This window comes from Truncatella angustata, assembly GCF_020726525.1.
Source record: "Truncatella angustata strain MPI-SDFR-AT-0073 chromosome Unknown BKA67scaffold_6, whole genome shotgun sequence".
NCBI classification, from domain to species: Eukaryota; Fungi; Ascomycota; class Sordariomycetes; order Amphisphaeriales; family Sporocadaceae; genus Truncatella; species Truncatella angustata.
In genome coordinates this window covers 1,630,110-1,645,216 of record NW_025763386.1, presented here as the reverse complement: position 1 = coordinate 1,645,216, position 15,107 = coordinate 1,630,110, and the positions used below count along the sequence as shown (strand labels likewise).

Genomic DNA, 15,107 nt, shown 5'->3' with positions numbered 1-15,107 from the left:
GAAGCCGAGGTTCCCTAACTGCTGACTTCAACATACTATCCCAATAGAGTTGTGGGGTAGTGCAAGGGACGCCCCAGAATGCGGGGAAGCGACCTGGTCTATAGAGATCCTTACGCTGCATACGTCGGTGAGTGGGCCCTTCTCCGCATTAGAGGACCAGGAGCGACTATATACGAGAGACTAGTCTAGGACAACGTCCGCCATGTCCCACTTGATACACAAACCAAATCAAAGCGAGATAGTCCCCAGAGATTTAGGAAAACCGTGAATAAAATAAGCGCTCCTCCAAAAAAAATGAATTTCGATCTCCCCACAGACTTACAAGCGTACATCTCCAAGCTCGACGTCTTCATCAACCAGACGATTCTGCCACTGCAGCACAGTGATGACAACGACCGATTCTTCGACCACCGGCGCGAGCCGTCGCGGACGCAGTGGGACAACGGCGGGCTGCCTACGCTAGAGTGGGAAGACCTGCTGAGACGAGCGCGGGAGCTTGCGGACGAGGCGGGCTTCTACCGTTTCCCGCTGCCCAGGCGGTACGGCGGGCAGGGCAACCCGTCGACGCACCTCTGGATGTGCGCGCTGCGGTACCACATGGCGTCGCACGGGACCTACGGCGGGGGGCTGGGCCTGGCCAACGACCTGCAGAGCGAGCACAGCGTCGTGGGCAACTTCCCGGACGTGCTCATGCTGCACCACTGGGGCAGCGAGGAGCAGCGGGCCCGGCTCATACCTGCGCGGCTGGCGGGGGAATTCCTGATGACGTTCGGGCTGTCCGAGGCGCACCACGGTAGCGACGCGACGCACATGGACACGCGGGCGGTCGCGTGCTCGCTGGCCGGCGGCACGCCGGGCTACAGCATCTCCGGGAACAAGAGGTGGCAGACGGGCGCGCACAGGGCGACGCACTTCCTGGTGTTCGCGCGGACGTCCGGGGCGGGCGGCTCGCGGCGCGGCATCACGGCCTTCATGGTGCCGCGCGGGACGCCGGGCCTGACCATCCAGTCGTACGAGTACACGCTCAACATGCCGACGGACCACGCGTCGATCGCGCTCGACGACGTGCGGGTCCCGGCGTCGGCGGTGCTGGGCCCGCCCGACGACGGCCTCGCCATCGCGCAGACCTTCACGCACGAGAACCGGATCCGGCAGGCGGCGAGCTCGTGCGGCGCCGCGCAGTTCTGCATCGAGCGGTCGGTGGGCTACGCGCGCGCGCGCGTCGTGTTTGGGCGGCCGCTGGCTTCCAACCAGGCTATTCAGTGGCCGTTGGTCGAGTTGGCGACACAGGCCGAGATGTTGCGGCTGCTCATCCTGCGGACGGCCAACGAGATGGACGAGATACAGCGGCGGTACGAAGGAGACGAGTCTACTACGCCGCCGTGGGTGGCGATCGAGGAGCTTCTAGGGCACAAGATCAGCATGTGCAATTATTATGCGAATCGCCTGGCTACGCAGGCAGCGGACAACGCAATCCAGGTGCATGGTGGCAACGGATACAGTCGCCATGAACCCTTTGAACATATCTGGCGCCATTTTCGAAGGTATCGCATTACTGAGGGTAGTGAAGAGGTGCAGATGCGTAAAGTTGCGGGTCATTTGTTCGGCTATAAGAAACCCATTAAAGGCGACCCGAAAAAAAGCTGTAAATTGTGAAGAGAAAAAAAGAGGATCAAATGTCGACATGCCGCGTCGATCACACCGGTACGTTATCTCTCCCTGTCAACCAATACGAAAGAATCATGAATCTGTCGAGTTGTTATAACCGTTTGATAGTTGACGTTGATGACTCTATGGCGCCCTTCTCGATAAGATGACAAACCCTATAATTTTATATCAACAAAGAGATCACAGAGGCGAGTTCGATGTTGGGATATCTCGCGAGAGATTTTGGTGATTGCACTCATATATACAGAACCTGAGCTGCCCAGCCATTAAAATCTGTGATGTTCCATCTATCCGGCCATAACTATCTAAGCAGGTCACAATGCCGCCGGAAACCTTCGTCCCGTTCTGTTCTGTTCTAATTACGTGTATATCCGTTGGTCACATGATCACATTCCATCCGTCTGTCCTCGTTCCTTCGTATTCTCTCGTCATGTCCGCATCAGTACCCACCCCTTCTCCCATTTGCACGTCTGCCATTGGAAAGATTCGGGACATTCAAGAAGGGAGTACCGTATGGATAGATGTTTACGGGGCGTTTCTTGGCCGGCAATGAATTTAACGCATCCCACATCTCCATAATCCCAGACCGCTGTGCAGGTAGCATACTGTACTGCAGCGAGTACAACACTTTGCGGTGTATCGGCGGGACAAATCGGCCGGTGATTAGGCAAAACAGTACGCGTGGCGACAAATAATGCTTCCGTATGCGACTTCCCATCTGAAAGTATTGGTGAAACATGGCTGTGAATGAGAGCGGGATCGGTTTCAGGTAGATGACAGAAGTGGGCGGATGAGATGGCGATGCGAGCGTATTAGAATCAAGTTTAAGTCTATCTTGGGTATCACGAAGTTCAAAACGAATGCCGCCTGTATGGGGTCAGTCTGCTGATCTTGCAAAGAAGAATATCGAAACTCACCAGGGAGGCGCCTAGGATCTTTGATCCGTAACATTAGGGCAAATAGCGGGAAATGGTTGAGACAGGAAAGCATCGTATCGAAAATCGCCTTCAGTGAGATGATGGCCATTCGAGCGACGGCGAAGTTCAGGTAGAAGACAACGACGGTCGGAAGCAAGAAGAAGAGTAATGTGAAGAAGATGGTGCCCACCAGAAGCTGATCGAGATCGTAGTCGCAGGAATCGACACGATTTCGAAGCACGTTGTACTTCTTTCCCCTGAAAAGCTGAAACAGCGAGAGCAGGATGGTGAGCTGCCAATGGTATATGCGAGCGGAAGCGAGATAAAAGGAGTATATATGGACTGTGAGGATCGAGACGAGATCGGAAAACATGGCGATGGGCATACTCGCGCCGGCAAAGCTTGAGAAGCCAATGAACCATATTATTCGCGGCAACAGGGGCTGAAGGGTCTCGATACAGCTCGACCAGTACTCAATAACCCACAGAAACAGGTCGCCAAGAAACAGCGCAAGCTCCTTGTTGAGTTTTAGTCCGGCCGGCCATCCCATAAGCCACTCAATGCTGCTGTGCAGCGCTTCCACGGTATACTGTCTAAGAAGCAGACCGATCTGGTCTGCCACCCACCCAGCATTGTCGATGATGTATGACCCAATGGCAATGCCGATAATAACGTCGTTGGCGACGAGCCATAGGCTGTTATAGAACCGGATGTAGTCGGGGTGACTGGTCGTGACGCTTTCCCAATCGTTCTTGCGCAGTCGCAACTTGACGTACTGCATAGGCCAATAACAGAATTGCTGCAGGCGGATCTCGATCTGCTGCGCCGTTGCGGAGATATCCTTGAGTGCAGGCGAGCTTGGTCTAAGTCGCCATTCGAGCAGTTGCAGCAGGATCTCCGCAGCGGCCCGGTGGCCAACCAGCATGAGTATGAATAAATGTCTGACAATGGGAAACAGATAAAGAATTATCATATCCCATATCCAGAGAATGACGAAGTCTCTCATTGTGGTTGCTTTCTCCACCACTCGTTCGGAAACGCTGAGAGCTCTCCTCGGTCTCGTGCCGATCAATGAAACGTTCTTCTGCAATAGCTGCTCCAGCTCGTAGGCCCAGTTGACTTGGTTGACTATCTTGGCAAGGGCCTTGTCCTTCTGGGACTGTGTATGCTTGATGACGGAATGCTGCTTTAACTTGTCCATGAGTTTCCGCTTCTTTTCCTTGTGTTGCCGCTCCTGCTTCTCGTCTTCTGCTTCTGACCCGTCAGATACTGATATCAAGGAGGCATCCTCTTTGTCAGTAAGGGCCAGGGCGATTGGGTTGAGAGATATGTACTGCATCCGATTGGGCAGGGGCCGCTCGAAGGATATGATCTGTACACTGGACGCCATCTGGCACTTGACGTTGGGCACCCTCATGGATGGTCGCGTCCTTGCAAGTACCCATGATGGCTCCAGCACAAAGGCGCCTTCGGGAGCTGCTTCTACGTTGGTAATACCGAGTACATGCATGGAATCGGGACCGCATAACTTTCCGATGCGGTTCGGATCGTGTGGGGCGCCTCGGAGAAGGATGGCAGCCTTGAGGGCATTCTCAACGTTTCGGGGCTATAGATGGGCATTTTAGCAACCGGATGAGAAGCGCCAGAGGCGGGACAACGGCAAAGTCCTTACATCGACATGTTCCAGTACTGCTACGACCACGACATCGAGGCCCGAGTTCCTCCACCCAACGATGACGCCGGGCAGCTCTGATTTTTCGATATCGGTCGGCCAAAACACTCTCATCAATCCATCATGCTCTGGCATGTCATACGAGCCTCAGAGGACTCCTGGTCAGAAGGAGCCTCTGCGCCTAAGTTGTTCACGGGCGGACACACCAGCGTCGAGAGTCCGAGGATGCTAAAAGAGCAATGGTCAGCAACGAGCATTCGTGTGAGAGAGCGCTTTTCTTGTTGGTGCTTCGGGCGAGGCAGTATTGAAGGCTGTAGGTGCTGTCGTACCACTTTAGCTTCGATTCGAGCGAGATGCTGTACGGGCAGGAGAACGACTAGGAAGACCAGAGTCAAGAAGCCGAATCCCTGAGCTGCGCGTATCTGTCGAGGTGGGCAAGGGTCAGTGTGGTTCTTGTCCTCGGTCTGGGCACGGCTGGGGACTGTGGCGACAACGTACGATAACTCCCTTGTCCCACGCAAAAAGTGAAAGCTCGTAGAGACGTGTAACGAGATCCCATCTAGCAGTACCGTAGCCAGCTACAAATATGGCAAGAGTGACGATCGAAAAGGGGTGCATAGATATATCTGTTATCGAAGCTGATGCATTCCCCGTGTCGTTTGCGATCGCAGCGAACAATCGCTCGGTTTTGTCGGGTTGCGATGGAGGGATGGGATGGGATGGGATGGAATGTGATGGGGATGGGATTGGATTGGTCTTTTTGCTGGTACGTAAAAGCGCAATGTCGCGAGGTGCCAAGACGCAACTGCCGGTAGCTCAACCCTGCAAAAGCAGCTTGGTAGGAGATACAGTGAGTGCCCTTGGGCGTGGACCTTGAGAACGTGGAAGAGAGTTGCTATTGTTGAGCGTCGTCGAAGGGGATTGCCGCAAAACAAAACCAAAACCAACTTTGGTCGTACAATGGCCAAGATTGGTTGGAGTAGTTGGCGATGCGTCCACTGGCTTGACTTGAGCTAAGTAGCTGTGGCTTTTTTTTTCCCCCCCCCCGAGCAGGCTTTGGAGATGTCGTAGCGCAGATAAGAAGGCGCGGCTGATCTCATAGATAGATAGGTATGTAGCATTACCTGCAACTGAACTGGCGGGAGTTCGTCTAAGTTAACCTGACGTTAGTGCCCCTTGCAGTTGCATTGCATTGCGCTGCGCTGCGTTGCGTGATTCGACCGATGCTGGTGCTGGTTGCTTGTGTGTTTGGCGCAATTTTGGTGTAAACGGAGGTTACGCGGCCAATCCCTACCGTGCCATATCTCAAATCAAATCAAATCTCGACGTCAGCCTCTCCTTTCGGCCTGCAGTTCCAGTTCAGTTCAGTTCAGTCCAGTATTCGCTGGTGGAGCGGTCATGTTCGTGGCTCCCCTCTCTTTCTCTCTCTAGTTGGAGTCTGGACCGCCGTCCAATTGAGCATGTGGGGGAATCCATAAAGCTAATAAGGATTCGCGTCATGTTTGAAATGCTTCCGGGCCACGACCGCGTCGACCTGTGGTCCTACCTACCAACAAGATTTGCCGGGAAAAGCAAGTTGCCGGGAAGGCTGACTAGGTGAGGTTGGCGGGTGAATATGAGTGAGGCTGAGATGGGGTAATCATTGTTTATATACAATTAGAATGAGGAGAAATGCGGCTCTCTGCTTCTCACTGGGGTTATACGGGGGAGCAGGAGCAGAGACATCTAAATACGAGATTCCTTAACGCCAACCCATGCCATATTTGTCCAGCGGCTTCAACCAGCTGTACACGCCTCATTTAAGTTACCTAACACGCCCAGCCTCTGCCATGTTCCGGAGACGGCCGAGTCCATGATGACGATGTCGAAACCCATGGGATATCAAACAATACCCGAGCTTTCAGCCAATGTTATGTATAGCCACTGCTTTCAAGTCATTTCCGCTTCAGATATATCGCATCGTTTTCTTTCGTGTCCTCCCGTGCATCGTTCATGAGCTTGTCTATGCCCTTTTCCTTGAGTGCAACCTACAGTTGAGTTGGTAAGCCGGTCCAAAGGTGAGGGTTACGACATATGCATACCCCGAGACATGATCTGTACTCCTTGAAGAGATTTTCACATTCGTTATTCTCCGTCTTGCCCTTCAGATACTCTGGGGCAGCATGTTAGGATGACGTGGGAAGAGTTTTTGCGGCAGTGCAAACTCACTCTCGCTATACCACTTAAGAAAGCATTGGTCGTACCGTCTACTCCATGTCAGCACAAGCGAGTACAGCTCACTGATGAGAGACGACTCACTCCTTGACCTCGTTGCATTCCGGTGCAAGCGAGGCTGACATTGCGATTATGTATGACCTTTCAGGTGAATATTGGTGCTGCGACTGGGTGATGAAGCCATCTCCGAGATCAAATTACGCCACAAGCCTGCGCACAGGACAAAGTACGGATCGGCAGGCGGCCACAACTTCAGGGAGTCCATGCAGCATCTTATCACTATCTTAGCGCTCGCGAGGGGTCCACTTCCCGCGGGAACCCCTGCCGGTGCAGCCAATCCGTCTGCAAGTCGGCGCGTTGAGCACCGACGATTTTCTGAAATTTTGTCCTGTCTCTGTCTGTGTACATGGAAGCAAGTTAAACGAAGCTCTGGCGAAGTAACCATACCCTTGACATTCACCATCCAGACCACAACCCGAGTCGCAACTCCGCGCGCTCGCCTACAGCACGACCATGGAGTCCTCGCAAGACTTCAAGTCCATCCAGGAGCAGGTCCAAGCCGCGCTGGTCAAGGCGACAAGAAGCAGCAATTCCATTGCGGCCGAGGATTTGAATTTCCAGCGCCGGAGCAACCCCGCCGCCGGCGAGGCACTCGACGAGGCCACCGAACGCCTGCTTTCTCTGTCCACCTCGCTGCTGAAATCCGCGACCAAGGGAACAAACAACACCCCCCCGACTCTCGAAGATGCCGACGACGTGGACGCCCAGTGGTCGCGCGTTGTCGATGTCATAGATGCTCTGCTGGAGAAGGCCGACACCTGTCTCGACGAATACACTGGCCTCGTCAAGAGGAAGGCTGCTCCCACCGACGAAGCTGTAAGACAGACTGCTCAGCGCCTCTGCCCCGCTCAGAGAGCGATACATGCTAACCTGTCATCAGGGCTCTCTTCCAAAGAAGACCAAGACCTTCACTGCCCTCGATTCCTCCATGCGCCGAGCCAACATCTTGAAGCCACAGAACGCCTTCGAGCTGAAACCCGACAACCTAGACACGACTACCTGGAAGCCTCTCCTCACCAAGAAACCCCACGCTGCACTACCATTGGAGAAGAGTCTCGTTACTTTCAGCAATGAGGAAGACAGTATCCAGTACGATTACACTATTTTCTTGCAGCACGCTTATAGATTCTCCCCACTTGCAACGCTTCATCCTAGTGCGCCCTCTCCAACTCAGGCGAATGTGCGCGGGAGGATTGCCAAGAAGCAAAGGCACCTGCCAAGGCGTGGGAAGAATGTGTCTTCAGTGTAGAGTGCTGACTCCAAGATTAGATACAAACATCCCTACGAGACTGAGATTCTCAATCTCAAGTATCCCGACGCCATCTACCAGGTCGCCGAGCCTATCAAGTACCAGCCGGTGGAATCTACCACTGCTACATTTGTCAATACATTTCAAGGTGTCCTCGACATGCTGGCCGAGCTCAAACAGGCCAAGGAGATTGCCATTGACACCGAACATCATGATTTTAGGACTTACACCGGACTGCTGTCACTCATGCAGATCAGCACAAGAGACAAGGACTGGATAGTGGACACACTTCAGCCATGGCGCCACAAGCTTGAAGTCCTCAATGAGGTCTTTGCCGACCCCAGTATCGTCAAGGTATTTGTTCATCACTCTCGGGCTCACGTTGAACCTGCCACTAACCAGCCTAGGTCTTGCATGGCGCCTATATGGACATCATCTGGCTGCAGCGCGACTGCGGCCTTTACATCGTTGGGCTGTTCGATACGTTCCATGCTGCAGATACACTAGGATACCCTGCCAGGAGTCTTGCTTATTTGTTGAAGCGTTTTGTGGACTTTGATGCTGATAAGAAATACCAGTTGGCTGACTGGAGAATACGGTATGTATACATCTTGGCATGTTGCTTCCGAAATATCAAACTAATTTATGCAGACCCATCCCCGAGGAGATGTTCTATTATGCTCGATCAGATACCCACTATCTGCTTTACATCTACGACATGATCCGAAATGAGTTGAACGAGAAGTCGAATCCCGAGAACCCGGAGGAAAACTACATGGACAACGTCCTAGATCGCTCCAAGGACACGTCCTTGCGACGCTACGAGAAACCGACTTATGACGCAGACGGTGGGCAAGGGCCCATGGGCTGGTTCAACATGATCATGAAGCAATCATCCGGGAACTTCTCGCGCGAGCAGTTTGCTGTCTTCAGAGCCGTCCATAAGTGGAGAGACGATCTGGCACGGGCAGAGGACGAAAGCCCAATGTTCATCTTAAGCAACTCTGCCATTTTCGACATAGCTAGGCGCCTACCACCAGATCCAAAAGCGTTGTTCAGTCTGGTAACTCATCCCTCTCACCCATTAAAGCAGCGAGTTTCGGAACTTTTCAAACTCGTGGAAAACGCCAAGAACGAAGGCGCCAATGGGCCCAGTCTCACCGAGTTCTTCAGCGAAAAGGCACGGGATGCTTCTGGTCAGGGTATTGGAGCTGTAGCGCAACAGGTGTTCCCTCACCTCAGAGGGAACGAGGTGATCCTTGATACCAAGGAACTAGTGTCTGAGCGCTCCCAGTTATGGGGGCAGGTTCCCATAAGTAGCCGGTGGGAGGTAAACGGTATGAGTGGTAGACCTCAGGCTATGGAGTTTGCACTACCTTGGGCCGCCTTTTTGGAAAATGTTTCAGTGACAGAGGCTCAACCCTCTGCAAAGGAAGATGCTGCCACTCAGGCGCCAAGCACGAAAGATGCCCAGATGAGCGATCTCAATCTCGAGGATGCCGAATTCACACTCAAGCAGGGTGTCAAGCGAAAAGCTGCGGAACCGGCCCTCCAAGAAGAATCATCCGCGGGCGAAGGTGAGGCAGCACCCACCGCAAAGACTCTATCGTCTGCCGCTTTAGATGGTGACGAGATCTCTATCGATGATACAGAGGAAGAGGAAGCCAAGGAGAGGGCACGCAGGAAGGCTGCGAAGAAGGCTCGCAAGGAAGCTAAGAGGAATAAGATACAGGCCAAACCTGTCGTGGCTGATGCTGAAGACCAGGGTGAAGAGGAGCCGTTCGATTACAGCAAGGCCGAGCCAGTACTCAACGCTAAGAGGGGCGCAGCTGGTGGCGCAAAGGGTCCGAAGGCCAAGATCTTTAATCCGTATGATAAGCTTTCTGTCGAAGGACCAAAGGCTGCCAGACGCATGCATGGCGAGAAGCCTGGAAAGAGCGCTACATTCAAGAGGTAGTAACTCGGAAGAACGGTAGGCGAGCATGCCTCATTCTGTGGCGGTCGACACCACTCGACAGAAAAGGGGTGCTGCTGTATCCAGCAGCTGTTGCATTGTCTGGCGTTCAGGTCGTTTGTAGAGATATCATTAGATACCAGGAATTGCATTGTCTTCCACGGAAAGAGAAGCGGTAGCCAACACCTCAAAAACAGCTGTCGATACTGCACTTTCTTTCACTGGCTTGGTTACTATATCGTAGATTTTTCCAGGCAGTAGAATATAGCAGGTCCCAATTTGACGACCTTTGTCCCTTTCGTAGGGGCGACAACGCTCGGCAGCTGTGCAAACTAGGTTGTGCTTCTAAACTCACAGCCTCACTTGCTTTCATGTGGCTATTGAAATCTTGAGGAATTGAGCTAATTTCCTCTAATAATTCTATGCCGCCCTCCCAAAATTATAGTCAATCGGCGTACATAACTTGGTGAGACGATTTCCGATCTGTTGACTCCAGTCGCAAGGGTGTTTGACAATTCTAGTCTCAAGCCATTGACTATATCAGTCCTTGGCAGCATACCTCCAAACGCCCGTTATTTATTCATAACCATGACACGGGCCAGGCTGCCAATGATCTACCCACAACTCAGGAGTCGGGGACTATGCAACCACACGTTTTCAATATGGCTGGCGCCCCGACAGATCGGCCTCGGAAGAAGCCCCGTGTCCCTTGTCTCGGGACTAACATTGCAGTGAACATAGTGTCCGGTTCCTGTTAGCTGTGAGCACGCTGGTCGGGCATGTTGTGAATATTGCCCCTTTGGGAGGAATGGTTTGCCATGAGATTTGCTGAACCAAGATTGGTCACCACCAAACCATATATCATGGTATCCGCTGTCCTACGACGTTGCAAATTCAAGCCAGTTTCGTCAGGAGTCGGGACCTGAGTGGGAATATATAAGCCGACTCGATCCCCGGAACGTTTGGGTTTCAAAAAGCAAAATCCAAGCGAGGATTATAATAATTTCAGCAGGGTGCTGAGAATATAATACCTGCCTAATTTGCAGCTGTGTTACTCAGTATGCTAGGGTGCGTGGTCTCGGGAAGTTAGACGCGGCTCAAAGCAGCCTCATTGCCGGTATGCTTGTACTCTTCAAAGTTTTTTATTGACCTTTCCACCTGATTTTGCATATATGCGTGGATGATGCCGGTTCCAAGTCTTACAATGATGAGGAATCGTATGATCATATCTGTGGGGTTCTATAAAGCATGCAGTGGTTTGCCAAAGAATACCAACGAGTTCTTCTATATGAAGTGGCGAGCTCAAAGACTATGAAAATGAAACTAGATTTGAATGATACAAACCACACTCGTTTTCATAGACTCAAATTACTTCACTGCCTAGTCCCCCTTCTGTCCGAATCTCGTGACGCTGGTGGACTCGCCGTCGGGTCTGCAGCCGCACTCGTTGGCTGTGGCGAACGCGGCGAACAGCCAAAGGGGAGACCAGGTTCGAGAGCTGCATGTTTGGTACATACGGGGGAGGTGGTGAGTCCTTTTAAGATTGGCGTTTGAAAGGCGTTCTCTCGAGCGGTGCAAACTTTCGGGTGTCCAGTAGAGTGGACTAAGCTATTCTTAGTACCTTCTACAGCTAGTTTCAAGCAGCTTTTTTATGTTATGATAAAACCCCAGTCTATAGCCTGGCAGCTTGGTTTCTATGGAGGTCCTGATCCAGAATCACCTTAGCATACGTCCCCACCGTAGCCAAGGACGTGTGTTATTCAAGCTAATCAGAAAGTAATGTTGTGAGCTTTTGGTAATTTATGCTGTCATTAGAAATGCACCGCAGCTAAGAGCATTTGGTTTTTGATGCCATATGATATGTTATTAGAGATAATCATTAATCAATGTAATTCAAGTCAGAGAGTCTCATCACATCTTCTCTCTTATTACTGCGCAGCACAAGTCCAATTTTCGTATTCCGCGGGCACAACCGGCAGTTCATCGATGCCATCCTGAATTACCATTGACATGCCACCTTGGAGATGGGACTGGATGTGACAGTGGATCATCCACACCCCAGGGTTGTCACTCGGTCTCCTCAACACCAGCCAGCTCTCCTCGTTCGCAGATGGTGTAGGATATGTATCCCTTGCGGGCGGGTTGACCAGGTTGAACGACTCCGGTATAGCTAGTACCGCTTCCGCCGTGCTCGACCAGTTGAAGTGGCCGGTTCCCTCACCGACGACATAAAAGTGCCGCCCGTGGATGTGGACCGGGTGAGGAGGCTGGCCCGGCCCGACCTGTATCACATAATCGACCCAAGACGTCTCCGATGGGACGGTAATAGTGTGATTATCCTGCAGTCCGGCGACGGGAGAGAAGAGCAGGGGCTGAACATCGTCGAGGTCCTCGGGGCGGTGAGTGACGTTGAAGGCCCAAAGGTTTATGCTGCCATCGATCGTCATTTGGACCTTGTACGTCGCGTCGACGTCTTGCGGAATCGGGCTGGCCGGATATGGAACCACGCCCGTGGTACCATCAAAGTAAGCCACATCAGCAGTTAGATTGACTCCACGCTCATTGATGAACGGTATGGAGGCCGTTGTGTCTTGGCCTTCCCCTTCGACTTGAAAGTCGATGATAGAGGTACCGAAAAGAATTTGTGGGGCGCTGACACCGCTGATGCGTAGGGTGTACTTCTTAGGTTTATCAAGCTGTGCCAGCACCGTATATCTCTGACCATTAGTCATTAACAGGGAATTTGCAGTGATGGGCTCGATATAGTTGCCATCGGCGGCGACGATGATTAGATCTAGCTCGTCGATCGACACTTGTACGGTGTGCAGACCAAATGCGGCGATAAGATCGAACATCACCCATTTCTCGGCATCACATTTCTTTTTCATGATATGAACGACGTCGGCCGGTGCATTTGTGGGAGTACACTCGTAGAAAAGGTCGTGAGGAATGACGTCCAGATTAGGCGCTTGAGAGCCTGGTGGCGCGATAGCAGCCAAAACTCGAGGTGGCAAACAGCTGAATAACAGTCAGTACTGGAAATAGGTCGATATGGAGCAGCAGGAAAAGTGAGACCTACGCTTTGTCCGTCAAGGTTGAACCGTTGACGAGCGACAGCAATCCAGCTTGAGCAGGTATGGTCAAAGGTGCCATCTGTTCCGGTGTGAGGCAATTGACGTTGCCCTTTCCATTTACAATTATGGAATCGAAGCATATATGCTCGATGCGCGATTCCTTGGAGATATCCCACTCAAGATCCGAGATAATGTGTCGCCAATCAGAGAGAAGCATTGGAATACGATGCTTCTCGGCCTCCTTGATGGCGTGAAGTGATGCGGGATCCTGGGTAATTAGACTATATGGAGTGACTGTTCCGGCTTTAGGATGAATCACGATGGGTCCGTAAAGCCCATCATTGATTTGACTGTCTGAGTGAGAGTGGTAAAAGAATGTCCCGTGTTGTGTAGCTCTCCACTTGTATAAGAAACCACAGCCTGGCTGGATATGGTTTTGAGTCAAACCTGGTACACCGTCTGACCATGGCGTATCTAACATCTCAATGCCTATTCGAAACATAAGCTCCAAATCAAAAAGGGCCATATAAGCTAGAGCCATACCATGATAGTGAAGAGTTGTGTTGTAAGGCGAGTCATTCTTCACCATAATCTCAACATTATCACCTTCTTCAATTTCCAAGAGCGGTCCAGGGAACTGGCCGTTCACTTTGAACATTTCACGTTCGTACCCATCGGGAGCCCCTTTCTCCCACGTCAAAACAATATCGAAACGTCGAGTATTGTTGAAATTCTTGTGAGAATAGGGGAAGGCGGATGTCAACGAAAACAAGAAAGGAGATGCCGAAATACAGGCTTTGACAACATTGAAGAGACCCATTGCTTGAAATCTACCTGAAGGAGCGCAACGATTGTATCAGAAGAGGTGGCCATCCCAACTTCACGAGTAGAGAGTGAGCCCCATTGCTGAGATATATGTAGTTCGCTTTTATGCGCCGCGGAGCCTAACAGGATCATGCAGGACTACGAGTCGAGCTTCAACAAATGAGCAGGATGGCTCACCTCCACTGTAAAAGTACCTCGAGCGGCCGCGCACCGTTGGGCAGGTATGGTACAACATAAAATGTCAAGTATACGGCTAGTGTTCATTGGCTTGCTATTCCAGACTTGAAATAAGATATGCAGCGTCCAGGAAGCTGGAAATGAGCACTAGCCATTTTGGTCATGATGGTCAGAGTGCAGGGAAACATAGCTGAAAAACATGACCACTCATGCTAGACTTTCAGTACAGCCTCATGTGCTGGCAGCCCAAATAGTGTGGACCCCAAGAACGTCGCTTCATAGAATCCGATCTGATCCTTCGCTAGCTCAAGATTGGCTTCAAAGGTACATACAGAGATGCATAAGAATAGTATCAGCCTCATGGCAAATCAGCACTACTGACATGCTCAGCAATGTGGGGTCCAATCATGCACGACACACAATTTTGTTTTGATGGAGGCTGTGTCAGCATCATCTTAGCTTGGGATCCTCGCTTCTCCAAAAGCTGTCAGCCATGGATGAAAGTGCTATTGCTATTGGGACCGTAGAAATCAACAAAAAGCGAGCGGCCGCTTTGGCGATTTTAAAATCTATTTATTCATTACGAAAGTTTATGCAAAGCGGCGGCCTACCAATCGCCTATTGGTGAATCAATTCTGGTCACGTCATAATAACAAATTCTTTCCCGAGTAGATATCGCGACACACGCGAGCCTGCAGTGGTCGGAAAGAAATACGAAAACTGCGACATAATAGTCTCGACTCTCTGCACGAATCCGATCCGAAGAGCAGACCACAGCTGCATGGGGATAGCTGTGCAACATATTGTACTGCTCAAGTTAAACTACCATGCTTTTGCTTCTCACTCCAGGTAGTGTACCAATACTTGGAGATTAACGGGTGGCTGCGTGAGGCGTTGCAATAAGCTTTCTATGAACACACAATTAGTGGGGGTTGTGACACGGCATGATATAAATTCCTTGTCGAAATGCAGCCTCTTTTGTGATTTCAAGGCAGGGCCACCCAGGTATTTCTGGCAACACAAACAACGCCATCGTATTATTTCGACAGCTCTGTATAGTTAGCGGGTCTTTAGGCGGAGCCGAATATACCTACTCTCTCAGACTTTCGCTTCCTGCTACCAGACTATGGAGCGTGCAAGCGTCGCGCCGATCAGCACCCAACGATCCCTTTCTATGGTTGCGATTAAGTAAAAAAAAAATTTAAAAATAAAAAAAAACCTGTGCATTGCCAGTGACGGCGCCACCTTCGAAATGTACCTAGTTTTCTGATACCCCAATAAAATACGCACCCGCCGC

At 51.5% G+C, this 15,107-nt stretch overlaps 5 protein-coding genes across 5 annotated transcripts; 2 read left to right on the top strand and 3 right to left on the bottom strand.

The window, feature by feature from the left end:
- The first annotated feature begins 108 nt into the window (after positions 1-108).
- BKA67DRAFT_342835 (acyl-CoA dehydrogenase/oxidase) lies at positions 109-1,881 on the top strand. Its single transcript, XM_046096314.1, has one exon. The coding sequence runs from the start codon at positions 295-297 to the stop codon at positions 1,654-1,656; it is 1,362 nt and encodes a 453-aa protein (XP_045956241.1). The 5' UTR covers positions 109-294; the 3' UTR covers positions 1,657-1,881.
- A 226-nt stretch (positions 1,882-2,107) lies between these two features.
- BKA67DRAFT_593627 (Gpi1-domain-containing protein) lies at positions 2,108-4,875 on the bottom strand (the record flags this gene model as incomplete). Its single annotated transcript, XM_046104962.1, has 6 exons — positions 2,108-2,535; positions 2,586-4,191; positions 4,258-4,385; positions 4,464-4,485; positions 4,587-4,679; positions 4,756-4,875. The coding sequence occupies 6 exons, from the start codon at positions 4,873-4,875 to the stop codon at positions 2,108-2,110; spliced, it is 2,397 nt and encodes a 798-aa protein (XP_045956240.1).
- A 1,316-nt stretch (positions 4,876-6,191) lies between these two features.
- BKA67DRAFT_660735 (distribution and morphology protein 35) lies at positions 6,192-6,596 on the bottom strand (the record flags this gene model as incomplete). Its single annotated transcript, XM_046107677.1, has 4 exons — positions 6,192-6,284; positions 6,339-6,409; positions 6,466-6,503; positions 6,556-6,596. 4 exons carry the CDS (start codon positions 6,594-6,596, stop codon positions 6,192-6,194), a joined length of 243 nt encoding a protein of 80 aa, XP_045956239.1.
- A 144-nt stretch (positions 6,597-6,740) lies between these two features.
- On the top strand, positions 6,741-10,021 carry BKA67DRAFT_572516 (ribonuclease H-like domain-containing protein). The gene is made up of 5 exons (XM_046103290.1): positions 6,741-7,347; positions 7,412-7,620; positions 7,801-8,134; positions 8,188-8,378; positions 8,432-10,021. Exons 1-5 carry the CDS (start codon positions 6,985-6,987, stop codon positions 9,735-9,737), a joined length of 2,403 nt encoding a protein of 800 aa, XP_045956238.1. The 5' UTR covers positions 6,741-6,984; the 3' UTR covers positions 9,738-10,021.
- A 1,641-nt stretch (positions 10,022-11,662) lies between these two features.
- BKA67DRAFT_520193 (multicopper oxidase) lies at positions 11,663-13,628 on the bottom strand (the record flags this gene model as incomplete). Its single annotated transcript, XM_046098158.1, has 3 exons — positions 11,663-12,752; positions 12,814-13,297; positions 13,352-13,628. The coding sequence occupies 3 exons, from the start codon at positions 13,626-13,628 to the stop codon at positions 11,663-11,665; spliced, it is 1,851 nt and encodes a 616-aa protein (XP_045956237.1).
- Between the last annotated feature and the right edge of the window lie 1,479 nt (positions 13,629-15,107).

What these genes read in the sequence shown, in the direction of transcription:
- BKA67DRAFT_342835 (XM_046096314.1), top strand. Translation starts at nt 295, where the DNA reads ATGAATTTCGATCTCCCCACAGACTTACAAGCGTACATCTCCAAGCTC.
- BKA67DRAFT_572516 (XM_046103290.1), top strand. Translation starts at nt 6,985, where the DNA reads ATGGAGTCCTCGCAAGACTTCAAGTCCATCCAGGAGCAGGTCCAAGCC. An exon ending in CTGCTCCCACCGACGAAGCT is followed by an intron (nt 7,348 to 7,411) that starts GTAAGACAGACT and finishes ACCTGTCATCAG; the next exon opens with GGCTCTCTTCCAAAGAAGAC. An exon ending in TTGGCTGACTGGAGAATACG is followed by an intron (nt 8,379 to 8,431) that starts GTATGTATACAT and finishes TAATTTATGCAG; the next exon opens with ACCCATCCCCGAGGAGATGT.